This window comes from Ammodytes marinus (assembly GCF_949987685.1).
Source record: "Ammodytes marinus genome assembly, chromosome: 7".
Taxonomy (NCBI): Eukaryota; Metazoa; Chordata; class Actinopteri; order Uranoscopiformes; family Ammodytidae; genus Ammodytes; species Ammodytes marinus.
Genome location: NC_137211.1, coordinates 8,294,707 through 8,313,250, shown reverse-complemented (window position 1 = coordinate 8,313,250; position 18,544 = coordinate 8,294,707). Strand labels below are relative to the sequence as shown.

General features: G+C 44.0%; 1 protein-coding gene across 1 annotated transcript in view; it reads left to right on the top strand.

The window, feature by feature from the left end:
* The window catches only part of prdm16 (PR domain containing 16), a 179,569-nt gene that overhangs the window by 77,953 nt on the left and 83,072 nt on the right, over positions 1–18,544 (top strand). The window contains exon 3 of the mRNA XM_080030988.1: positions 17,616–17,666. Coding sequence (XP_079887114.1) covers positions 17,616–17,666 — 51 coding nt within the window. The remainder of the gene's footprint in view (positions 1–17,615; positions 17,667–18,544) is intronic.

Sequence of the window (18,544 nt, the reverse complement as noted above, 5' to 3'; positions counted from 1 at the left end):
CCATAGAGCAGCTGAGCTTCTTAAGTGCGTGTGACAAACCGACAACAAAAGCGACTCCTAATGATGATGACGCTGGCAGTCTTTTAGGAGCATTTTGATGGATGAGGATTGATGTGACGTACGTTGAATTGTGTGTTGCCTACATGCGTCTTTTTGTGTATGAGGGAAGACAGACAATCCCTCAGGCTATAGTAGTTTGGGGTACCATCAACAGAAACACACAAACACACATTTTGTTTGAACGGGCGGTGTTACACTGTGCTGCTATACCCCTCTGCCTGATCAGTAGTGCAGGCCCCCGGGGCTCTTCCGGAGTCCCTCAACCTCTACTAGAGTCAGAGTCCAACTCCCCCCGCCCCCACCCCATGTCTGGCCTACTACACCAATGCCACCCCTCTCTTCTTATTTTCTCTCTTCTCTCTCGCTCTCTCTGTCTTTCTCTCTCTCATTAATCAATGTCAAGCCGTCCAACAACAAGGCCGGCATTCTTTCCCTGGCCTGCCTCCTCGGTTCCTCATATATGTCATTGTGCCCCCCCCCCCCCCCCCCTCCACCCCCCCACCAACTCAGCGGCCACCATCATCCTTTTTCTCATGGCCGCAGAGCTGTAGCCCAGGCCCACACTGCCAACATGAAAGGTTGTTCAGAGGCAGCATATAAGAGGAATAGGAAGAAGAAAAAAAAGTGAAGAGGAGGCATTTTTCTCTCACTCTTGTGTCTTTTCTTTCTCCCCTTTTTCCTGTATGCCTTCCTCCGGCCAGGGGGGGGGGGGAAGAAAGGGATTCCATAGAAGGTTTCCATAATTCATGGGACACACAGGAGAAAACGGGGGCCATTGAGTAGTAGAAAAAAAGAGATTTGGATGGAGCAGTCATGGGGGGGATATCTATGCCAGTCTTTGTGCCCCTGCCCCTGGACCCATCTTCCCTGCTTCTCTCCATTCATCAGCCCTCCCCCCCCCACACACACACACACACAGTCATTGTCCCAAATGCTCAATGTTCGTCATTAACCTCTGGTACATGTCGACAGCCTCTCCTCCTATCAAGACGTGTCTCTATGGGAAAGAATTTATTTCATCGTGTGTTGGCAAAACCAGAGCAGTAGGCTCTGATGTAGAAATTATTTTCAAAGAAAAAATCATAAACCTGAATGTATCGTAGCTAAGAAGGCAGATAAAGGGAAATGCATGTCTTTGTTTTGCTAAATGTAACTTGATTATGGTTAGGTGATGCTGACTTTAGATGTAAGGACTAATTCTCAGACAAGATACACAGACCTTAAAATCAGCACCTCCAGCATCCCTATGTGAATGTCCCATGGGCACATGTCAGTTTACCCTTACTCATCATGGGTGTCACTGGCACATGCTGCAATGGCTCTTTGTTTCCATACTGCATTTCCACTATTAACCTGAAAATAAGTAAAGCAAATTATAGACCATCCTATCACTAATACCCTGTTTAAAACACTTAACTGTCCACGTTTACATTGAATAATGAGACCACTTCTCGCATGAGCTCCTCAGCATGCCGTTTGTTTACAAAGAAGCAGATTGTCTCCAAATCAGCAGTCATTTGGTGAGGGTAGGGGGGGGGGGCATGTGCTTCCAAATCCTTTCTCTCTGTGTCCTCCTTCCCCGAAGCATCTGTATGTATTTGTTGTACTAATGAACGGAACAAAAGTTTCCGGGGGCCCTGGTAAAGGGGGGAGGGGGGGGGGGGGGCAGAGTGCGAGGGAGAGCAGCGGTAGCGGGTCTGAAGTGGGCTCCGCTGAGTGGTCAGTTGCCATGAGGTTGACAGTGAGGGAACAGGAGATGGCGAGAGTGATGGAGACTTGACCCCCACAACCTCTTCCGTCCTTTCTCTTGCCTTTTTTACTCCAACCTCTTCTCAAGCCCTTGTCTGTAGATGATAGATGACCCTCCCTCTCATTCATGTCAAAGGCTCTTGCCCCTTCCCCAGACCTCCAAAGTCACTATGCCCATTGTCTACACACACGCACACATACATACATACGTACGTGCGTGTGTGCACACACCACTTAGGAAACACAAACGCAGCCGTCTAGTCAATCTCCTTGTCGACCTAAAGACAATCTTTTTTTCATCTGTGCCAGTCATTACTTCTCCAACCTTACATGCAGACCTACAGACCTTATCGTACACACACACACACACATATACACACACACACACACACACACACACACACACACACACACACACACACACACACACACACACACACACACACTCACTATCACTCCCGCTGAGACCTTTACCTCCAGGCAGCAGTTATGGATTCATGAAGAGTTGGAGAGGAATGAATGGATGGATAGATGGATCAGGAGAAGGAGAGGGACAGGGCAAGAGGGAGAGAACGAGGAGCACAGAACGGACACTGGGCAGTAAATTACTTTGCCAATCAATATCCCCCCTGGGTAGCCTTGATGAAAGCTGTCCAAACTTTCAGCCCACTACTTTAAGTAACCCTCTTACAGTTTGTCAGCAGACGGCTAGGAAATAGGGTGGACAAACAAGTCACAAGATTAAATGTTGCTGGTAGGAAGGGAGAGGTAAGGGGAGTAAAAGACAGAAAGGGCCGTAGGAAGCAAAAGAGAGAAACTTTGGAGGTCAAGTTTGGGAGAAAATATATGTTCATGTGTGTAGGGAGTTTGTATTAAAGAAATAAGCGAATGTGCATTGGGGATGGAAAGGGGCACTCATAGTTGGAAAACCGTTAAAGGAAGGTTTGCATAGAGGAATGCATCCTATTACTTCTGATTTTGCTAGCCTCTGACAAGCACACACCGACTCGCAAACACACACACACACACACACACACACACACACTAGGCTCATGGGTCTTCATGGGTGGCATGCCAGGGTGACACACTGTGACTTTAAACATGTGACACCTTCCAATTACAGCACAGCACAGGGCTAAGGCAATGGGGACCTGTGGCTGCGAGAGGCACACAGAAATACTCATACACACACACACACACACACACACACACACACACACACACACGGAAACTCACTTTTTAACTCCTTCGTTGTAATTTCTCTTATTTTACCAGCAGAAGCAACAAGTGCAAGTCTTTCCGACCACACACACAAAACATCCATACACAAATACACACAAACCCAGCCACATGCACCCATAGAATGCTTTCTCTTTTACACTTGTTTTCTGGCAAGTTTGAGAGTGTCTCTGCCCAGAACTGTGGAGTGAGAGTGAGGGCTGTTGGGAATGTTAATTTGGTAATTTGTTGTTTTGTATAAGCAGGGGAGGGATGGTGGTGGTGTTGCAGCAGCCAGGGCATCACACACACAGTCCGTACGCCTGGCTCTGTTTTGGGGGGTGAGTTGTTCTGAAGGGAGAGACTAATGCTGGGTGACAAGGTCCAGCTCAGTGATGCAGAGGACTCCCAACCAAGTTATTTTTCTACCAGAGAATCGTGCAAAAAATACCATGACGGTCGGAGAGCAAGAAGCGCCCCATGCCCATAGAAGGTATTAAGATGTCTCTGATACATAGCTGCCCTCCTGCTCCCCCTCCTCCTCCTGTTCCCCATGTCTCTTACTCTCAGTCACTCTCTCACTCCTAATTCTGGGATGGTGGCCAAGTGCCACCAAGGACACTAAGGCTAATAAATCATCCTTGTTTCAACATCTGCCCAGTCCCAAAGGGCTGCCCACCGCCGCCTCCCCACCCCTTGTGAAGATGGGTCCTTGGCTTTATTCCTCTTTCAGCATCCCTCCATACTGCCCCATTGACACCCCCTCCCCGACTGACAAAACATCTATTGTCCATGCCCAAGTGAAGAAGAGACCCTCTTTTCCCCTCTCTGACAAAAGCCGTCTGAAGCCAAGATGGGGACTGCCACTGAAGATGCCTGGGACCCGGCAGGGGTGCCCCCTCTCCCCCTTCTACTTTTCTCCCGCCTTCTGGTTCATCCATCCCTTGCTCTGGCTCTCTTTCTTACTTTTAATACTCCCCTCCTGTGAGGGTCACTCACTCAGCTCGCCCCCGCCCTTTTCATCGTTGCGAACTCTTAGCCTTATATAAAGACATCAAGTGACAGCAATGAGAGAAAACAGTCAGATTTGGCAGAAAGAGATATTCGACATGGCTGTCATTGGCCATTCGGCATGCCTTTTGTTCCCTTGGGTGTAGTTGAAATAGATAAATAAACAGCCGTAGGCTGAAAAGCCGGGATCAGAAGCTTGTCGCATTTATTCATATTGAGCAGGGAAGAAAGAGAGGCAAAAACCTGCTGCTGCCAATTAAGAAGAATGAGACAAAACTCAATTCACAGTGTTTAGATTTGTTTTCATGGCGGAGGCTGAAACTAAGCTATTCAGTGGCTTTTTGTGATTTGCTCTAAAGATGGCAGTAGGTCTTTAGCATTGTGGGTGTCTCCGTGTGGCAGAGAAGATCTGGGAAGTTGTCTCTGCACTCATCAGTTAAGAAGCACTTTCTCCACGGTTACTTACAAGGCTTCATTTACTGTGAATGCATAGCCCTTTTTCCCAGCACCTCAAACTCACCCCCAACAACGGGGAGTACCGCCCAAAACTGTGCACGGGCCAGCCTCCGGCCACATTCACAGGACCGTCTGCTTATAAAGAAAGTCACACCACTTTGACTTGTCAAGACACTTTGAAGATAATGCTTGCCAGGAAATTTAGCATTGGAAGGATGTGCCATTGTTATTTACTTTAAAACATCACATACACTTTTTAAAAACTATGCAATAAAAAAAAATGTATGAGAAAGAAATTTTCTATTTTCTTAAAGAAGAGATCCACTTATTTTCATTTTATTTTGCTTAACATAACTCTTTAATGAAGGGTGAAGAAAATAGTATTTAATATAATCACATTAGGTAAAGCTACTTTGTGTAACAATATTTTGTCTTACTTTTCCGTGTTTACTGGAGGGCCTCGAACCTTAACTTTATGCAAATGTTTTCATTTTGCCGAAAACCACTCAAGCAGGAATGAACATTTACCAACAAGGTCCTGTGATGAATTAGCCAATTAGTGTAGGTGGCATTTTTGTTTCATATTTTATTCTGAATTATGTAGATGGAGGCACAGTAATTAATGCTTTTTTTTTCTTTCTTTTTTTTGTGGCTGGACCATTATGCATGGAAATGTAGTTGCCTCTAATTCAGAGCTGTGAGTGTTTGCTCATTAAAAGGTGGCAATGGTTTCAGGGTGGGAATACATCTCCACAAAGGGCTTGTTTTCCCGATATTTTCTCTCAACATAGTGATGTGTTTCCAGTACATTTCTATCAAATATCATTGAATGCAAATATTGAAGAAAAAAAAACTGTAATCTGATTTTCCGCTCCCAGGCAGAACGCATTCCTCCACAGCTCTTCTCTCCCCCTGCAAAACATTTAGATTTCCAATTAGCCCCTGAGAAGAATGGCTAATTTACCACAGCGAGCAGGCGCCTGATGTCTCAATCTGCTGGGTGTCAGCACTATGAAAAGGAGTACTCTCATGTAGGCACACACACACACACACACACACACACACACACACACACACACACACACACACACACACACACACAAGCCCATAAAAGAAAGCATGCCATATGGAGTGTGAGGGGTGAGAACAGATCAAACCCAGCTTGGGGAGTAACAGAAAAAGAAAGTTAAGTAATTTTTTTAATTAATTCAAAATAAATAAGGGAGTACAAATAAGCTTTTTCTCCTTTTTCAAATTGGTGAAGAGGGGTCTTATTGAGAGAGCAGGAGAGCGGCAGGACAGGCAGCAGTTCAGCAGTGGCCCCAGATTGACTCGTCTGTGAGTGTACAACCAGCCAGCTCCTCCGCACAACACCCACATTGTCCACTGTGCCAAGGAGCCCAAGCACTGCTCCACTCCTCAGGGGGCTGCCTGAGACCAACACATTATAGATACATGTTAGCCTTGGCCCGGCCCTACCGTATAATGTGTGGAGCACTCAGCGGAAAGGAGACAGAGGAAGGAGGGAGGAGATGAGAGAAATGAAATGCACATGGACGTTATTGAAAGCTACAGAAAAAAAGGATAAGTCCATCCGACAGCTTAAGAGCCTCGAAAAGAAGTCTGAATAAGTCTCACTGAGAGAGCACTTACATCTACTGGAACTGAGAATGCTGTGATAAAAGCTTGTCTGGAGACAGCGGGTGAGAACGAAAAGGGAGAGAGATTCTATTTTTTTGCGAGAGACAAGATATTTGCAAGAATCCGTTTGGCTTCATAAAGCTGGTGGTTTTGGCTTTGGCTATCTGTCAGAAGCAGCTCACTAGATCGTCCATCTCTTCCTCTACGCCTTATGAGCCCCCCTGCTTGTCCTGGCAGGGGGAACTCCAAAGCTGCGGCGCTATCATGCTGTGTAATGGTCACTAGCAAGCAGCCAAGCTACCTCCATCAGCCCCCTGATAGGCACTGGAGAACCAGAGATTCCTGTCTGGCTCCCAAAACCCAAACAACATTAGTGGCACTGTCCTATTTCTCCCGTTCTCCTCTTTTCCCAGCATGCTGTTAAACACACACAAAAGTTCCCCCCTCAAAAATGTTGTTGTTTCAGCTTCTATCTCTCCGCTGTCATTAACCAGAGGCAGGCTTGACTGACACTCCCCTCTCTGTCTATGTGTCTGTCTGCCAGTCCCTCATTCACTTAAGGCCAATCAGCGGCCACGCTCTTTATCTTGCCCAGGGCAGCCCTGTGATAACACTGTTAACAACAGTAACGTGTGGCGTGAGGGAGCCACCGAAGCCGCCACTGTCAGGGTGAGTAAGTGAGGTCAAGGGCTTTTAACATCTGGTGACGTTGCACCAAAATGTGGCTCTACTTTTTTTGCTCCCCATGTTCCCATGTGGTGTGTGCCTCTTCTTTTCTCTTCGTTCAAGCCCGTGTCCATCTTTTTTTAGTTTTCCAAGCCTTTCCCCATGTTCTCATATGCGACCAGTGTGAGGGAGAAGAGCAAAAAAACCTTGACAGAGCACAGCAGGACTGAACAGGGCCTTCTCTCCCCACACATGTGCCGTGGGGAAAACTCTGGTGTTATTTTAGAAATCACACTGTTAAAGATTAATGTGGGCCTGGAGGAGTGTGTCATCGTTCCTTAACGACGGGCCCGAATAAAGCCGGCACTGTGTTTCTGTCCAGGAGCAGCCCAAGGACAGATAAGTTTCCTCTCACCGAGCTCAACCCCTCGCCCGCCCTCCTCCTCCTTTGTCCAATAACTCTCCCTCTAAGTCATCTATTACAACCGCAGGGGCCAAAAATGAGACGAAATTGAATGAGTGAGCCACTCTAAAAATCACTTTTCTTCTCTGCTCCTTGTTTGGTCGGTCATTTTTGTCGTTGTTGTTGAAAGTCTTTGGGGTGAAGAATGGCTAACATTCTGGCTTCTGTGGATATAAAAACAACCCCCACCCCCCCCTCCCCCCAAAAAAAAGGGTCAAGAGGGTGATGTTGATTGCTTTAGTTGACTAATGGAAAGTCCCTGCTCCAAGTTGTGACGGTGCAACTCCCCCAATAAAGTCATCCGTCATCATCCTATGGACCGGCCAGACAGACAGCTATAAACCAGGGTCCATAGACCACAGCAGAGCATCCTATCTCTACATATCAAACCCTTGTTATTTTAAAGACGATAGCTCTGCATTAACAAATAAAACTGGTATCACTGACACCAATGAAGATAATAGTGATAAGAGTTTTCAACAGTCGATGATACCGATGATAGGGACCTGTGAGGTTTTTGATGAGTCTCAAGTCTGAGGTGTGCAAATGGGACTTAGTATCCCTCGCTGAAGGTTTTTCTGCTGATAATGGAAGCACTCGATAAGCCCGGGGAACATCAATCTTAGTGACAGAGATAGTCTCCGCTCCACGCTAATAGGGTTGTAAAGAGCCCTCACCTTATATGGCCCAACTAATAAACTCATTTGTGATGAGCCCGAAGGTCAACTGAATGGATACTCAGGTTCACGTGCATATTAAAAGGTGAGTTTTGTCTTTGAAAATGTTGTATTAGTAAGTATTTTCGGCAGAATCAGATACCCAGTGATGGAGTGCTCCAAATTGTGATATTTGGTGTTGTTGATACAGTAACAGTTCTTGGTCAAAATATGCAGTAACAAGTATTGAACTTTGGAATGACATGAGGTATCTATCTGATATTAAAATTCTACTTGGCAGTGTCTTGCACCACAAAGTCCATTGTTAGACAGTTTTTTTCCATTCGGCGCCCCAGGATAGCCAGCAGCATCATATCATCTCTTTTGCAACATCATTACCACGCCGTCGTTTGAAGTCTGAGACCATCCCTGAAATGATCAAAGTCAGTAACTCTGCAACTCATCTTGGGTTATGATGGCAAACACATCAGACAATGGCCTTTGTACAAGGGAGTAGGACTGCTACAGTATCTCCACTCAATGATATCTTCTTCGATGACTCCTCAAGGCCAAACCATAACGACTGGTGACAGAGGCCCCAAAGATGTAACTCTACATTATCAAGCAGTGTTTGACAAGAAATCCCACAACCCGTCTTTACCAACCCCCGTGCTGGTTTCATCCGAGACACCCGTCTTTCAAGCGAGTTGGTTGCATTGAATCATGGGATTGCTGTGTGCTAGGACATTGTAGCCATCTAATCAATTTCATTAGCTGCATAAATCATGACAGCTTGACATTTATTGTGGAGGTGATGGGTTGATCCTGTGGACTTGGAGACAGCTCCCGTGGTGATAAATGTTGCTATCTCTTGAAAGCAAGCGTACACAGAGGGTGAGTACAGGAAGACAGAGGGAGCTTTGAAAAGAAAAAAAGGGAAAGAGCACGAGAGCCCCAGAGAGGTTGCTGTGCAGCAGCAAACGTTAGTCAAAGCGGATCAATGAGCGCAGAAGGGTGGAATGATTCATTTGCACAATGGGTTTGATCTATCATTTCTCAATGCTGCCATACGTGTATTTGTAGTTTTTTTCACGTGGATTGTCGAATGTGGCGATTTACCCAAATTCTTTGTTGTTACAAAATATGTCAGCATATAATTTAAGGACGGGTATGTTTTTCCATTGTTTGTTATTCGGTTGTTTAAGCGTAACATATTGTAGAAGCTTGTAGCTGTAGCTATCTAAATGTATTTAGTGACTAGTGGAAGAATAAGAATAAGAAATAAAAAAAAAACAGACAGTCTTCATGATTTAGGGGTCATTAGATGCATTTGGCAATCAAGTTTGTATTTTTTTCCACTTTGTATAAACCCTAAGCAAAATGTGTCCTAACTGGCCACCACAGTGAAAGAAACCATTTGTATGCTGTATCTCCAGACAGTATCTTTTGGCAGTAGCAGCAGCCTTAACTGCTCTGGCTTTTATATGTTTCCACCGTGTAAATAATCTGATCGGCCACCAAAAGAAATCACAAGGATAAACAGTGCACTAGTTCCAGTCCATTTGTTGTACACATACGCTTTTTGTGTTTTATCTCCACATCATACTCCAAAATAATACACATGCTAATAGCAGCCATTAGAACTATTAAGCAGCGGTTATTATTGTTGGTATTTATATTGCATACGTGCCTCAAGTCAGTGGTAATTGCGTTTGAATCAAACTTTGATTTTTGAAGTTTTAACATTACCTGTTGGTGGCACTGCAGTATGGCAAAAGAATCGCATTACAGCCAACTACAAACACAAACTATACCCATCTAACAAAGAGTGTCTTATGGTGATAGGATCTGTTGACCATTTTTCTCAGCCCAAAGCACACCATTCACCTCTGTCCTACTGATGACCTAACATCTAAGATCTAAGTCTTCCCTGTAAACATGGAGGTCATACCTGTACAAAAGGACCATTGAGACCTTAAAGACAGGCCAGATCATTTAGTGGATTCTTCAAGGGTACAGAAGACAGAGGATCCATGGGAGGTGTTTCCTAATTGGTGCTACTGCAATCATGCAATGGTTCTAGTATGTACTACATATAATTTGTCTTTGTTTGGTGCATCAGATCAAACTTATATATTCAATGTTCTCTACTTCACACAAACAAAAACACACTCATACCCTCCGAGCAGGAAGTCAATGATCAGACCTCGTTTATTTATCTACTGGATAAATCTCATCAGCAAGTCACTCGGTGTGGCTTTGGCCTCATCATCATCGTGTGTAGGGCTTGACCTCTGTAAAAAGAAATAACTCCGAGCCCTGAAGAAAGCCCCTGCTTGTCCCAGACACTGACCCATATATACATACACTTAGCCTCTAAGTCACTAGAGACTTTTCACTTCTATGTTCGTGCTCAAGTGTGTGTGTGTGTGTGTGTGTGTGTGTGTGTGTGTGTGTGTGGTCCAAAAATGTATGAAAGCCACAGGTTGGAGTTGCAAGGGGAAGCCTGACCAACTAACACACACACAAGTACAGATACAAAATAAAATGCCTAGAAAAAAACAGCTTTCTCAAAAATGCCATCCCTTCTCCACATGTCCCTCTGTCTTGCACTCTGTCTAACTTCTTTCCACATCCAGCCTTATTGTTTGAGTCAGCTTGCCTTTCCTGTACATATTATGGGTTTGAAGAAAAGAGAGGGCAAGGAGAAATGGAAAGCTACCAAAACCCCTCTGTTTATGTTGAAATTTGCAAACGGTGTAAATATTTAGCTGGACCCCGATAAACGATATGCAATTTACTCGCCAGTTATCCGTCGTCACGTGACAATATCTCAGTAGCTGCTGTCCAGAAAAGCCTCTGATGCGATGAGAGATCCCCCTCTCTGTGTTTCCGCCTCCTTTTCTACCTTCCTAAAGGAATTCCTGCTTTGAATTAGGGATTCATATTGGCACTAGACAGAGGAGCAGACAGTGTGGTCTGGTGTATGTTTCTAAATACACAAATTCAGTTTGCAAGGGGAAATGGAGATATGAACCATATGACATTGCTGAGCTGAAAAAGCCAATATCAGATTTATGTGGTGCATAAATGTAACCGTTCATGTATGCATAGGCTGCGTAGGCATCTCGCTCCGCTGAGGTATGTGAAATGAAAAGTATCCGTGGCATGACCTTTGATTCGATCTATATGCCCTCAAGTCAAGACCCTAAATCTTTCTCCCATAACCCCCTGCTTGCTGAGAGGCAATATGTGTCATTTGAAGAATAGAAGATCATTAGAAATAAGGCAATATTATTTTTCTTCCTGCTGCCATGTGTCGATAAACTGCAACCTTTATCAAAATGAAGAAGGAGGACGTGATATATCATTTTCTGAAAGGCAAGACCCAGCAGATGCCGATGCTGTGTTGGCAATCCTCTTAAAGGCCTAAAGGTAGGGTTATTTATTGGGCCTCAACCCTGTGGCTGTCACACCATCTGCTAGCAGAAGATCTATCGGCACACCCTTATTCACTTATGATTATTACTGATCATCTGCCCAAATGACTTATCAATAAAGCGGAGGCCAGGCAGATAATTTATCTGTATGGTTTTGTCGATATCAAGTTCAGAGTCAACAGCCTTAAAAGGATAAGGGGCCTTGGACGTGAAGTGATGGATGACCCCATGAAAATATGACCCTTTTAATACATTTGCAGAATCCTATACTCTCTTACTCCTCTCACTACCTTCCATTGCAATCCTCTCACTCTCTTTTCCAGGAAGGTGAGCTTCTTTCCCAAGGTTTGTTTGTTGAATAGGTGCCAACCTCACCTTGAGACATCACTTTCTTACAGAGTAATGACTTCAAACGCTGCAACTGTCAGAATACAAATATTTGAATCGCTCATTTGTACCAACTGTACAATGTGTGGCACCTAGACCACACATGCCTATGCAAGTGCCTGTGAATCATAGAGGACATTGAAATGATGAGACAAGCCTGTCCGGAGTCAATGTAAAACCTGCCAGGATAGTTAACTATGTCATTTTCTTCATAAATCACTCAAAGACTCTTAGGGCATACGGGGTCAATGATCGTTCAGCAAATATGAGCCGTTTGTATTTGACAAGTGGCCGTGACTTTCCAGAGTCTCACAACAGTTCTGAGTGTTTGCCTTCCAAATCTAACCTTTGTGCACTAAGCTCTATCTCACCAACAGTTCTCAGTTCCGTCACAGGCCGCACCCAGCATAGACCCATCTGGATGTAGGGTTGGGTAACAGTGTTAGCTTTAACGTGGTGTGATAAGTGGCACGCTAATCTGGTCTCTCCTCTTTCTCTCAGACAATGGCACCTCACGCATTCCTTTGGCATCAATGCCCTTTGCTTTTACCCATGAGCTGCGTAATGTTCTCACATTGATGTGGAGTTGAAGATAAGAAACCAAACAGTGATTGTATTCTTAATTACCTTCTCTATCAAGTAAGACAGAGAAAGAGAGGGAGCAAGAGAGGGAGAGAAAGTTTCCTATCAGCACTCAGCCTGATGTTTGCTTTGGCCAAAGCACCTCAAGTCTTCCGCTTATTAAAGTCATCATAAATATATTCTATCTGATGGACGCCCAGCTTCCTGGCATTTAGCTGTGCAAGTTTCTACCGTGCTTTCACCTCTCCGGCCTTATTCTTCCACACCTCCCTACTTAAGCTCTTTGTGCAACCTCATTGTTGAGGAATGTTTTTAAGAAGTCATAGCCCTGGTCTTGTTTTGGGTCAGCTGTCAAGGCCCCTATCTCTGGAAAGTCCAGAAATAGCCTGATTTTACACCCTTTTAAAGGACAAGCCAGAGCAAAGACTTGGAACTACAAGCAGGCACCATCTGACTGACTTGATGCTAAAAAGCAGACTGAATGGGACATGTATCCTTATTCAAACAATATCTGACTAATTCTGGCATGAACGTGTAAAATGGTTCTTTATCAAGAGACCTCAGAAAGAAACACTAGAGACTTGATAACCTTACTTGTTTTTCCTCCTTCTTTATGGGCAGACATGCCATTTCAATGATTGGAAAGAGTTCTGATCAAATTTGCCAGTTTCTGGGAGTCAGAGGAGTCAAATTCATTTTTTAAGATCATGTTTGACATGATGGTTAACTTCTATTTTAAAGCCTCCAGCAATAAGAAACAGAGCCTCCCTTTTCCTTTCTTTCTTTCTTTTTTCTTTCTTGCTCTCTGACACAAATACACTTTCTGTGTAGTTTATTATTCAACACGACCCACAGTAAAAGACCGCTTCCTCCCCAATCTATACGTCAAAAAGATCAATAACTTGTCTAGGCCATTGCCACCACAATGGTATCCTGTCAACTTGCCAACAAGCAGCAAAAGTTCCCAATAAATGCAATGCAAAACTTTCAATTTGTGGCTTTCTTGGTGTGGCTCTTGCAGCCAATGGGCTGTCAGTCAGGGCCCTGGTTCAAAAAGCTCAGAGGTTTGTTTGCTGCTGGTTCTTTTTGGAAACTTGTGGCTTTGTGACATCCGCAGCCATTCACTGGGCCATGTTGCTGTATTGCCTCATATTATCCAGAGTTGAGGCGAATTGTTTTTGGCATCAGAATGCTAACATTTTCCTACGGCACAAACCTCCAAGTGGGGCCCTCTTCTTCTCCTCACGCCTGAGGATGATGATGAGCAAGCTTTGTAAGGTCCTCTTCTAGTTGCTATGACTCCTTGCTCAGCCTGGTTTGACTAGAAGATTACTGTATGGGTCATTCTCTCAAGGTTTGACTTGCAATGTGCGCTCTATATAGAAAACTCCCTTGGGGAATCTCTGCAGTTTTTTCACCTTAAATGAGTTCTGGAAATAAACTGAGCGGGATTTCGCTCTGTCATGTGTTTTAGGCTGTGACAGGTCCTGCAAAAACAGTGAGGCAGTCCACTCACTGAGTGTCTCTCCCCACGTCGTGTTTTCTTTTGTCCGCTTGGTCATCATGGCATGTCAATACGAATGGTGCTAAAGTGGTGTTGAAAAACTCCTGACTCTGTCCAATAACAAAAGCTGGGCTATGAAACACTAATAATGGTGGGGTTTTCCCTCCCGCCTAGTGTGAAAGCACACACCACAGACATGGTGAAAGGAACACACACACACACACACACACACACACACACACACACACACACACACACACACACACACACACACACACACACACACATTAACAAACACACACATTTACGCATACCCCTAATGAGGGTCTGGACAGCTCTTGGTGGAAGGATTCTGCAGGTGGCTGCACTTTCATCAAGCCACGACTGGATTTGTTTATGTTTGAGGTCATATGGGCCAGAGAGAGAAGTTTGTGTGCCTAGACACACACACACACACACACACACACACACACACACACACACACACACACACACACACACACACACACACACACACACACACACACACACACACACACAGACAGGCAGACACACGCACACAAACACTTTCTAATTACCCTCGCTTCAGTGTTTTCTCTTTTCCATAAGACATATTGACATGTCAGCATTCAGCAGGCTAGATACAGAACAAATGGACAATTTTACCTCTCTCTGTGTAGTGGAAAATCTATCCCTCTCAACATAGGCCAGTCTCTATTTGGACCTGTCTCACCGACCCAGAGTAAAAGTCACTTTGAGATGATGGTGACACGTGCAATAAATCATAGCGCCGCCAGTCAGTGGCCAATCACATTTTCCTTCTCTAATTAATAGCTTATTTATTTGCTTGGCACGTTCCTGCTGCAAGGCTATGCTATTCTGTGTGTGTGTGTGTGTGTGTGTGTGTGTGTTTCTGGCTGTGTGTGTTTGTCTGGTATTCGTGTCAGTCTATATATGTGAGTGTGTGTTCATACAGTGTGCCAGTGTTGAAAGACTATCTCCACCTGCCTTTGTGTAAGTTGTTGTCGTCATTGCAGAAGCCCTTGTTCTTTAAATGTTGCTTTTAACATATTGAAAATAAGGGGGGCAAAAAACCCATTGGTTAACTTTTCAACAAACAAACTATTTGAATGAGAATGGCATCGCATTTCAAGCCAGGAAGCTTCGTAATTAGCATTTAACTGACAGTCATCTTAGTGTTTGTGGAGCCAAAACTGAGGTTTGGATGATAGAAAGCCCACACCGCCCCCGACCCCCCACCTGAAGCTGAAAGACATTAAGGCATCAGTAAAACCACTCATGTCTGCTTGCATGTCTTCTACAGTTTTAGGTTACTCTTGCACAATTTGATACACACACATATTTACACTTGGCATGTAGCTGAGCAGAGCGGGGGGAAAGTCCAGAAATTGTCCTATAGTTGTCGAACGCCTGGTAGCATTTTAGACGACCCAGCCAAGCTGTTGGTTTTGTAAACTGTTGCAGCTGGTCTTGTGCATTACAAGAAAGGGGAAGTCCTCTCTCTCTCTCTCTCTCTCTCTCTCTCTCTCTCTCTCTCTCTCTCTCTCTCACTATCTACTCTATCGCCATGTTTAAAGTTCACTAGCACATTTTTTTTGACTTACAGTGCAGACACATTAACCCTAATGTATTATACTTTCTTTAAATAGCCGTCCTGAAAACCCCTTCCACTTTACCCAACACAGTTATATTGTAAATATTATACTCTGCAATTACTGTTTGAATTGTTTTGTGAAATAAATAAATTAGCATGTTTGTTTGTTTTTAAGCAGTCTTCCCTTCCATTTAAATCAGCAAATCAGCATCTGTGGCTTTCTTCTTTGCAGAACTCCTTACAAGGTTCCAGAGTTCTTGGGGGACATGCAGTAACTAAACAGCCATTTTAAACACAAACTGAAAATAAATCTCCAGCTAACATTTGATTAAAACTATTTTTCTTGCTTTACTGTAGGTTTTTTTCATCCCTGTGCACCAGTTGTAAACATGGACACACATTATGATGAACTATACATTTTCAAAGAATGTAAAAAAAAAAAAAAAAAAGGCAAAGCTACAGACACACATTCACATGTTGTCGGAGAAAAATAAATACAAATTAAAAAGTACTACTCTTCTTCATCCTGTGTACTTTCAGAAAGTCAGAAAGATGTGACAAATTGGATTGGCCATGAGGGAAAGGGAACCTCTTGAAGGGGGAGGGGGGGAGAGGGGGTGACATGTTTACCGTTTGCGTTGTTTGAAACTGAGTTCAGGAACAGGATGCTTCTGTTAAAGGTTTTTAGATGATGTGTAAGTAGGCCGAGAACACTGTTATAAGTATCTGTGGTGTAATTGCTCCCATTTGGTGAGGCTGAGAAACAGATCTCCCTGACAGCTTAATCTAGGAAAAACACACATCGGCGCACAGTGTATCGGTGCACACATGGCCCATCTGGTTAGTGAGAGGCAAGAAGGTAGGAATTAAGGAGTGGACTTCTATGTGCTACTATGTTTGCAGACAACTGTCCACTATACTTAGGAATAAATAGTCTTACGGACAAACTCACAGACACCTTTTTATCTAGAGGCGCATGTGAGTGCGAACATCCACAAGCGCATACACACACACACACACAATCCATAATCACTTCCTTTGAATTGAGGCCCTTGTATAAAAAGGTGCATAAGAGAAGCTGCCTGTTTATGCCAGCATTCAAAGAAGAGATCTACAGTTTCCATGGCAGATTCTACGGCAGATAAAATGTCTGTTTCCCAATCATGGTGAGCCCACATTGGGTTTTTCAGGAAATACAAACTTTAATATGTCAGCCACTAATATAAAGGCCAGCCAGTCTTGTCACAACACCCCAAACACAACACACCTACTGTTAAAGGGCAGATGGAGAGGAGGATAGGGAGCAGGAAAAGGGAGGCTCAGATATGCCATGTGTCTGTGCTTGGGGAAGTTTTATAGGCGTAATTTCACTTAAACTCAGTAAAGTACCACGCTGATCCCTCGCCCCACCTAAAAGTGCTCTAAAAACAGTCTGCATCACTTCTTTTGATCCTCAATAGGTTGCCATCAATGGGCTTCAGAGAGAGGCAGAGAAAGAGAAGGACAGACAGACGTAGAGAGAGAGAGAGAGAGAGAGAGAGAGAGAGAGAGACTCTGGGTTGCCATTATATGTGAAATGCTCCCCTCATTGCACCAGAGCAGCCCCATCTCTTCATCATTCCCCCACTTCCTTCATTTCCTCTGGCAGACACTGGGAGCATTCTACCACCCATCTGCCCCCAGTAAATATTGCTTGAAGGCTTAATTATACACACACACACACAGACACACAGACACGGACACAGTCTCAGCGAAATTTCCTGCAACGCTGAAGCGTAGAATTAACGTCAAATCTGTGGGGCATTCATTCATCAGCGTGTGTGTGTGTATGTGTGTGTAGTGTTATGTTTGCTTCTGTGTGTGTTTTTGTGACCTCTCCAGTCCATTATTATATCCCTCTGGTCACATTTGTAACCCAGAGGGCCTGTGTGATGAACTGTAAACACCCCGCGCTCACGTCATCAAGCAACGACGGGTCACACCCCACGGCCCAGGCCCCTTGAAGCGCGGCAATCGATATGCTCTTTTAATGCTTCAATAAACAGATTGTTTTTCTCTCAGTCAAATCAGAATCAATTTTTCCCCAGAATAGTTCAATAATGAAGTGGATTTTTCACTGTACCATTGAGCCCTTTGTTAATACCCTGTTTGTTTTTGTTTTTCTTAGCAAATGATGAATGACCATGAAGATGCCTCCCCGAACAGCTGCGTCAAAAAGGTAAGATAAATACACTTGTTTGTCTTTTTTTTTCTTCAAATCCTGTCTATGAAACTCCTCCCTATGACACAACTATCCTGCTGGCTTTTTCCTATACATCAAAGGGTTCAAAGTCATTGTGAGGGTGAAGTCACATGGTGGCAGTTCATAAAACAGCTCAATAAGTAGAACTTATATTGTCCGTCTGCATTTGTGAGGCAGTATAAAAAAAAATTCCACTCGAATCCTCTGGCCCTGGTGGAGCGCAGATGCAGTAAATACAGGATATAACTTGTAAGCTTAGAAAACTTTGTCTAAGCATTGACTTTTTTAATACATTGACGACTAGTGGCTGTTTAGTTTGACAGTGCACACACTGACAGCTTTGTGACCATGCTAATGCCTTATAAAGTTGTCTAAGCTGACAAGTTATATCCTTTGTTCGGTTTAGAACTAATAAACATGACACCAGTTCTGAACGGGGGAAGACATGCTTTGAACTGGGGTGAACTGATACACAGTTTGACATAGGCGACACTCATTCCTCTGGGAGACTTTAATAACTTATACTACTTTACTTATATTATGTGTGATGTTACGATCGTGTGTTAGTTGTTTTCAGGTCACTCTTACCAAAGAGATCTAGATCTCAAGAAGACATTTGTTTGGTATAGAGAAAAAAAAACATATTGGATGCTTTGGTTCGTGCACTTTTAAAGTAGCTATAGCTAATAGCTAATAGATTATCATAGGTGTAGAGGGATCGCTTGCCTTTGCTGGATTCATTGGTATTGCAGTACCTTACTTCACCTTATCAAAGAAGACTAACAGACGATGATCTGCAATGGACGAAACCCCTCTCTTCACTCAGACAAAAACCCTGACACATGCACACACAC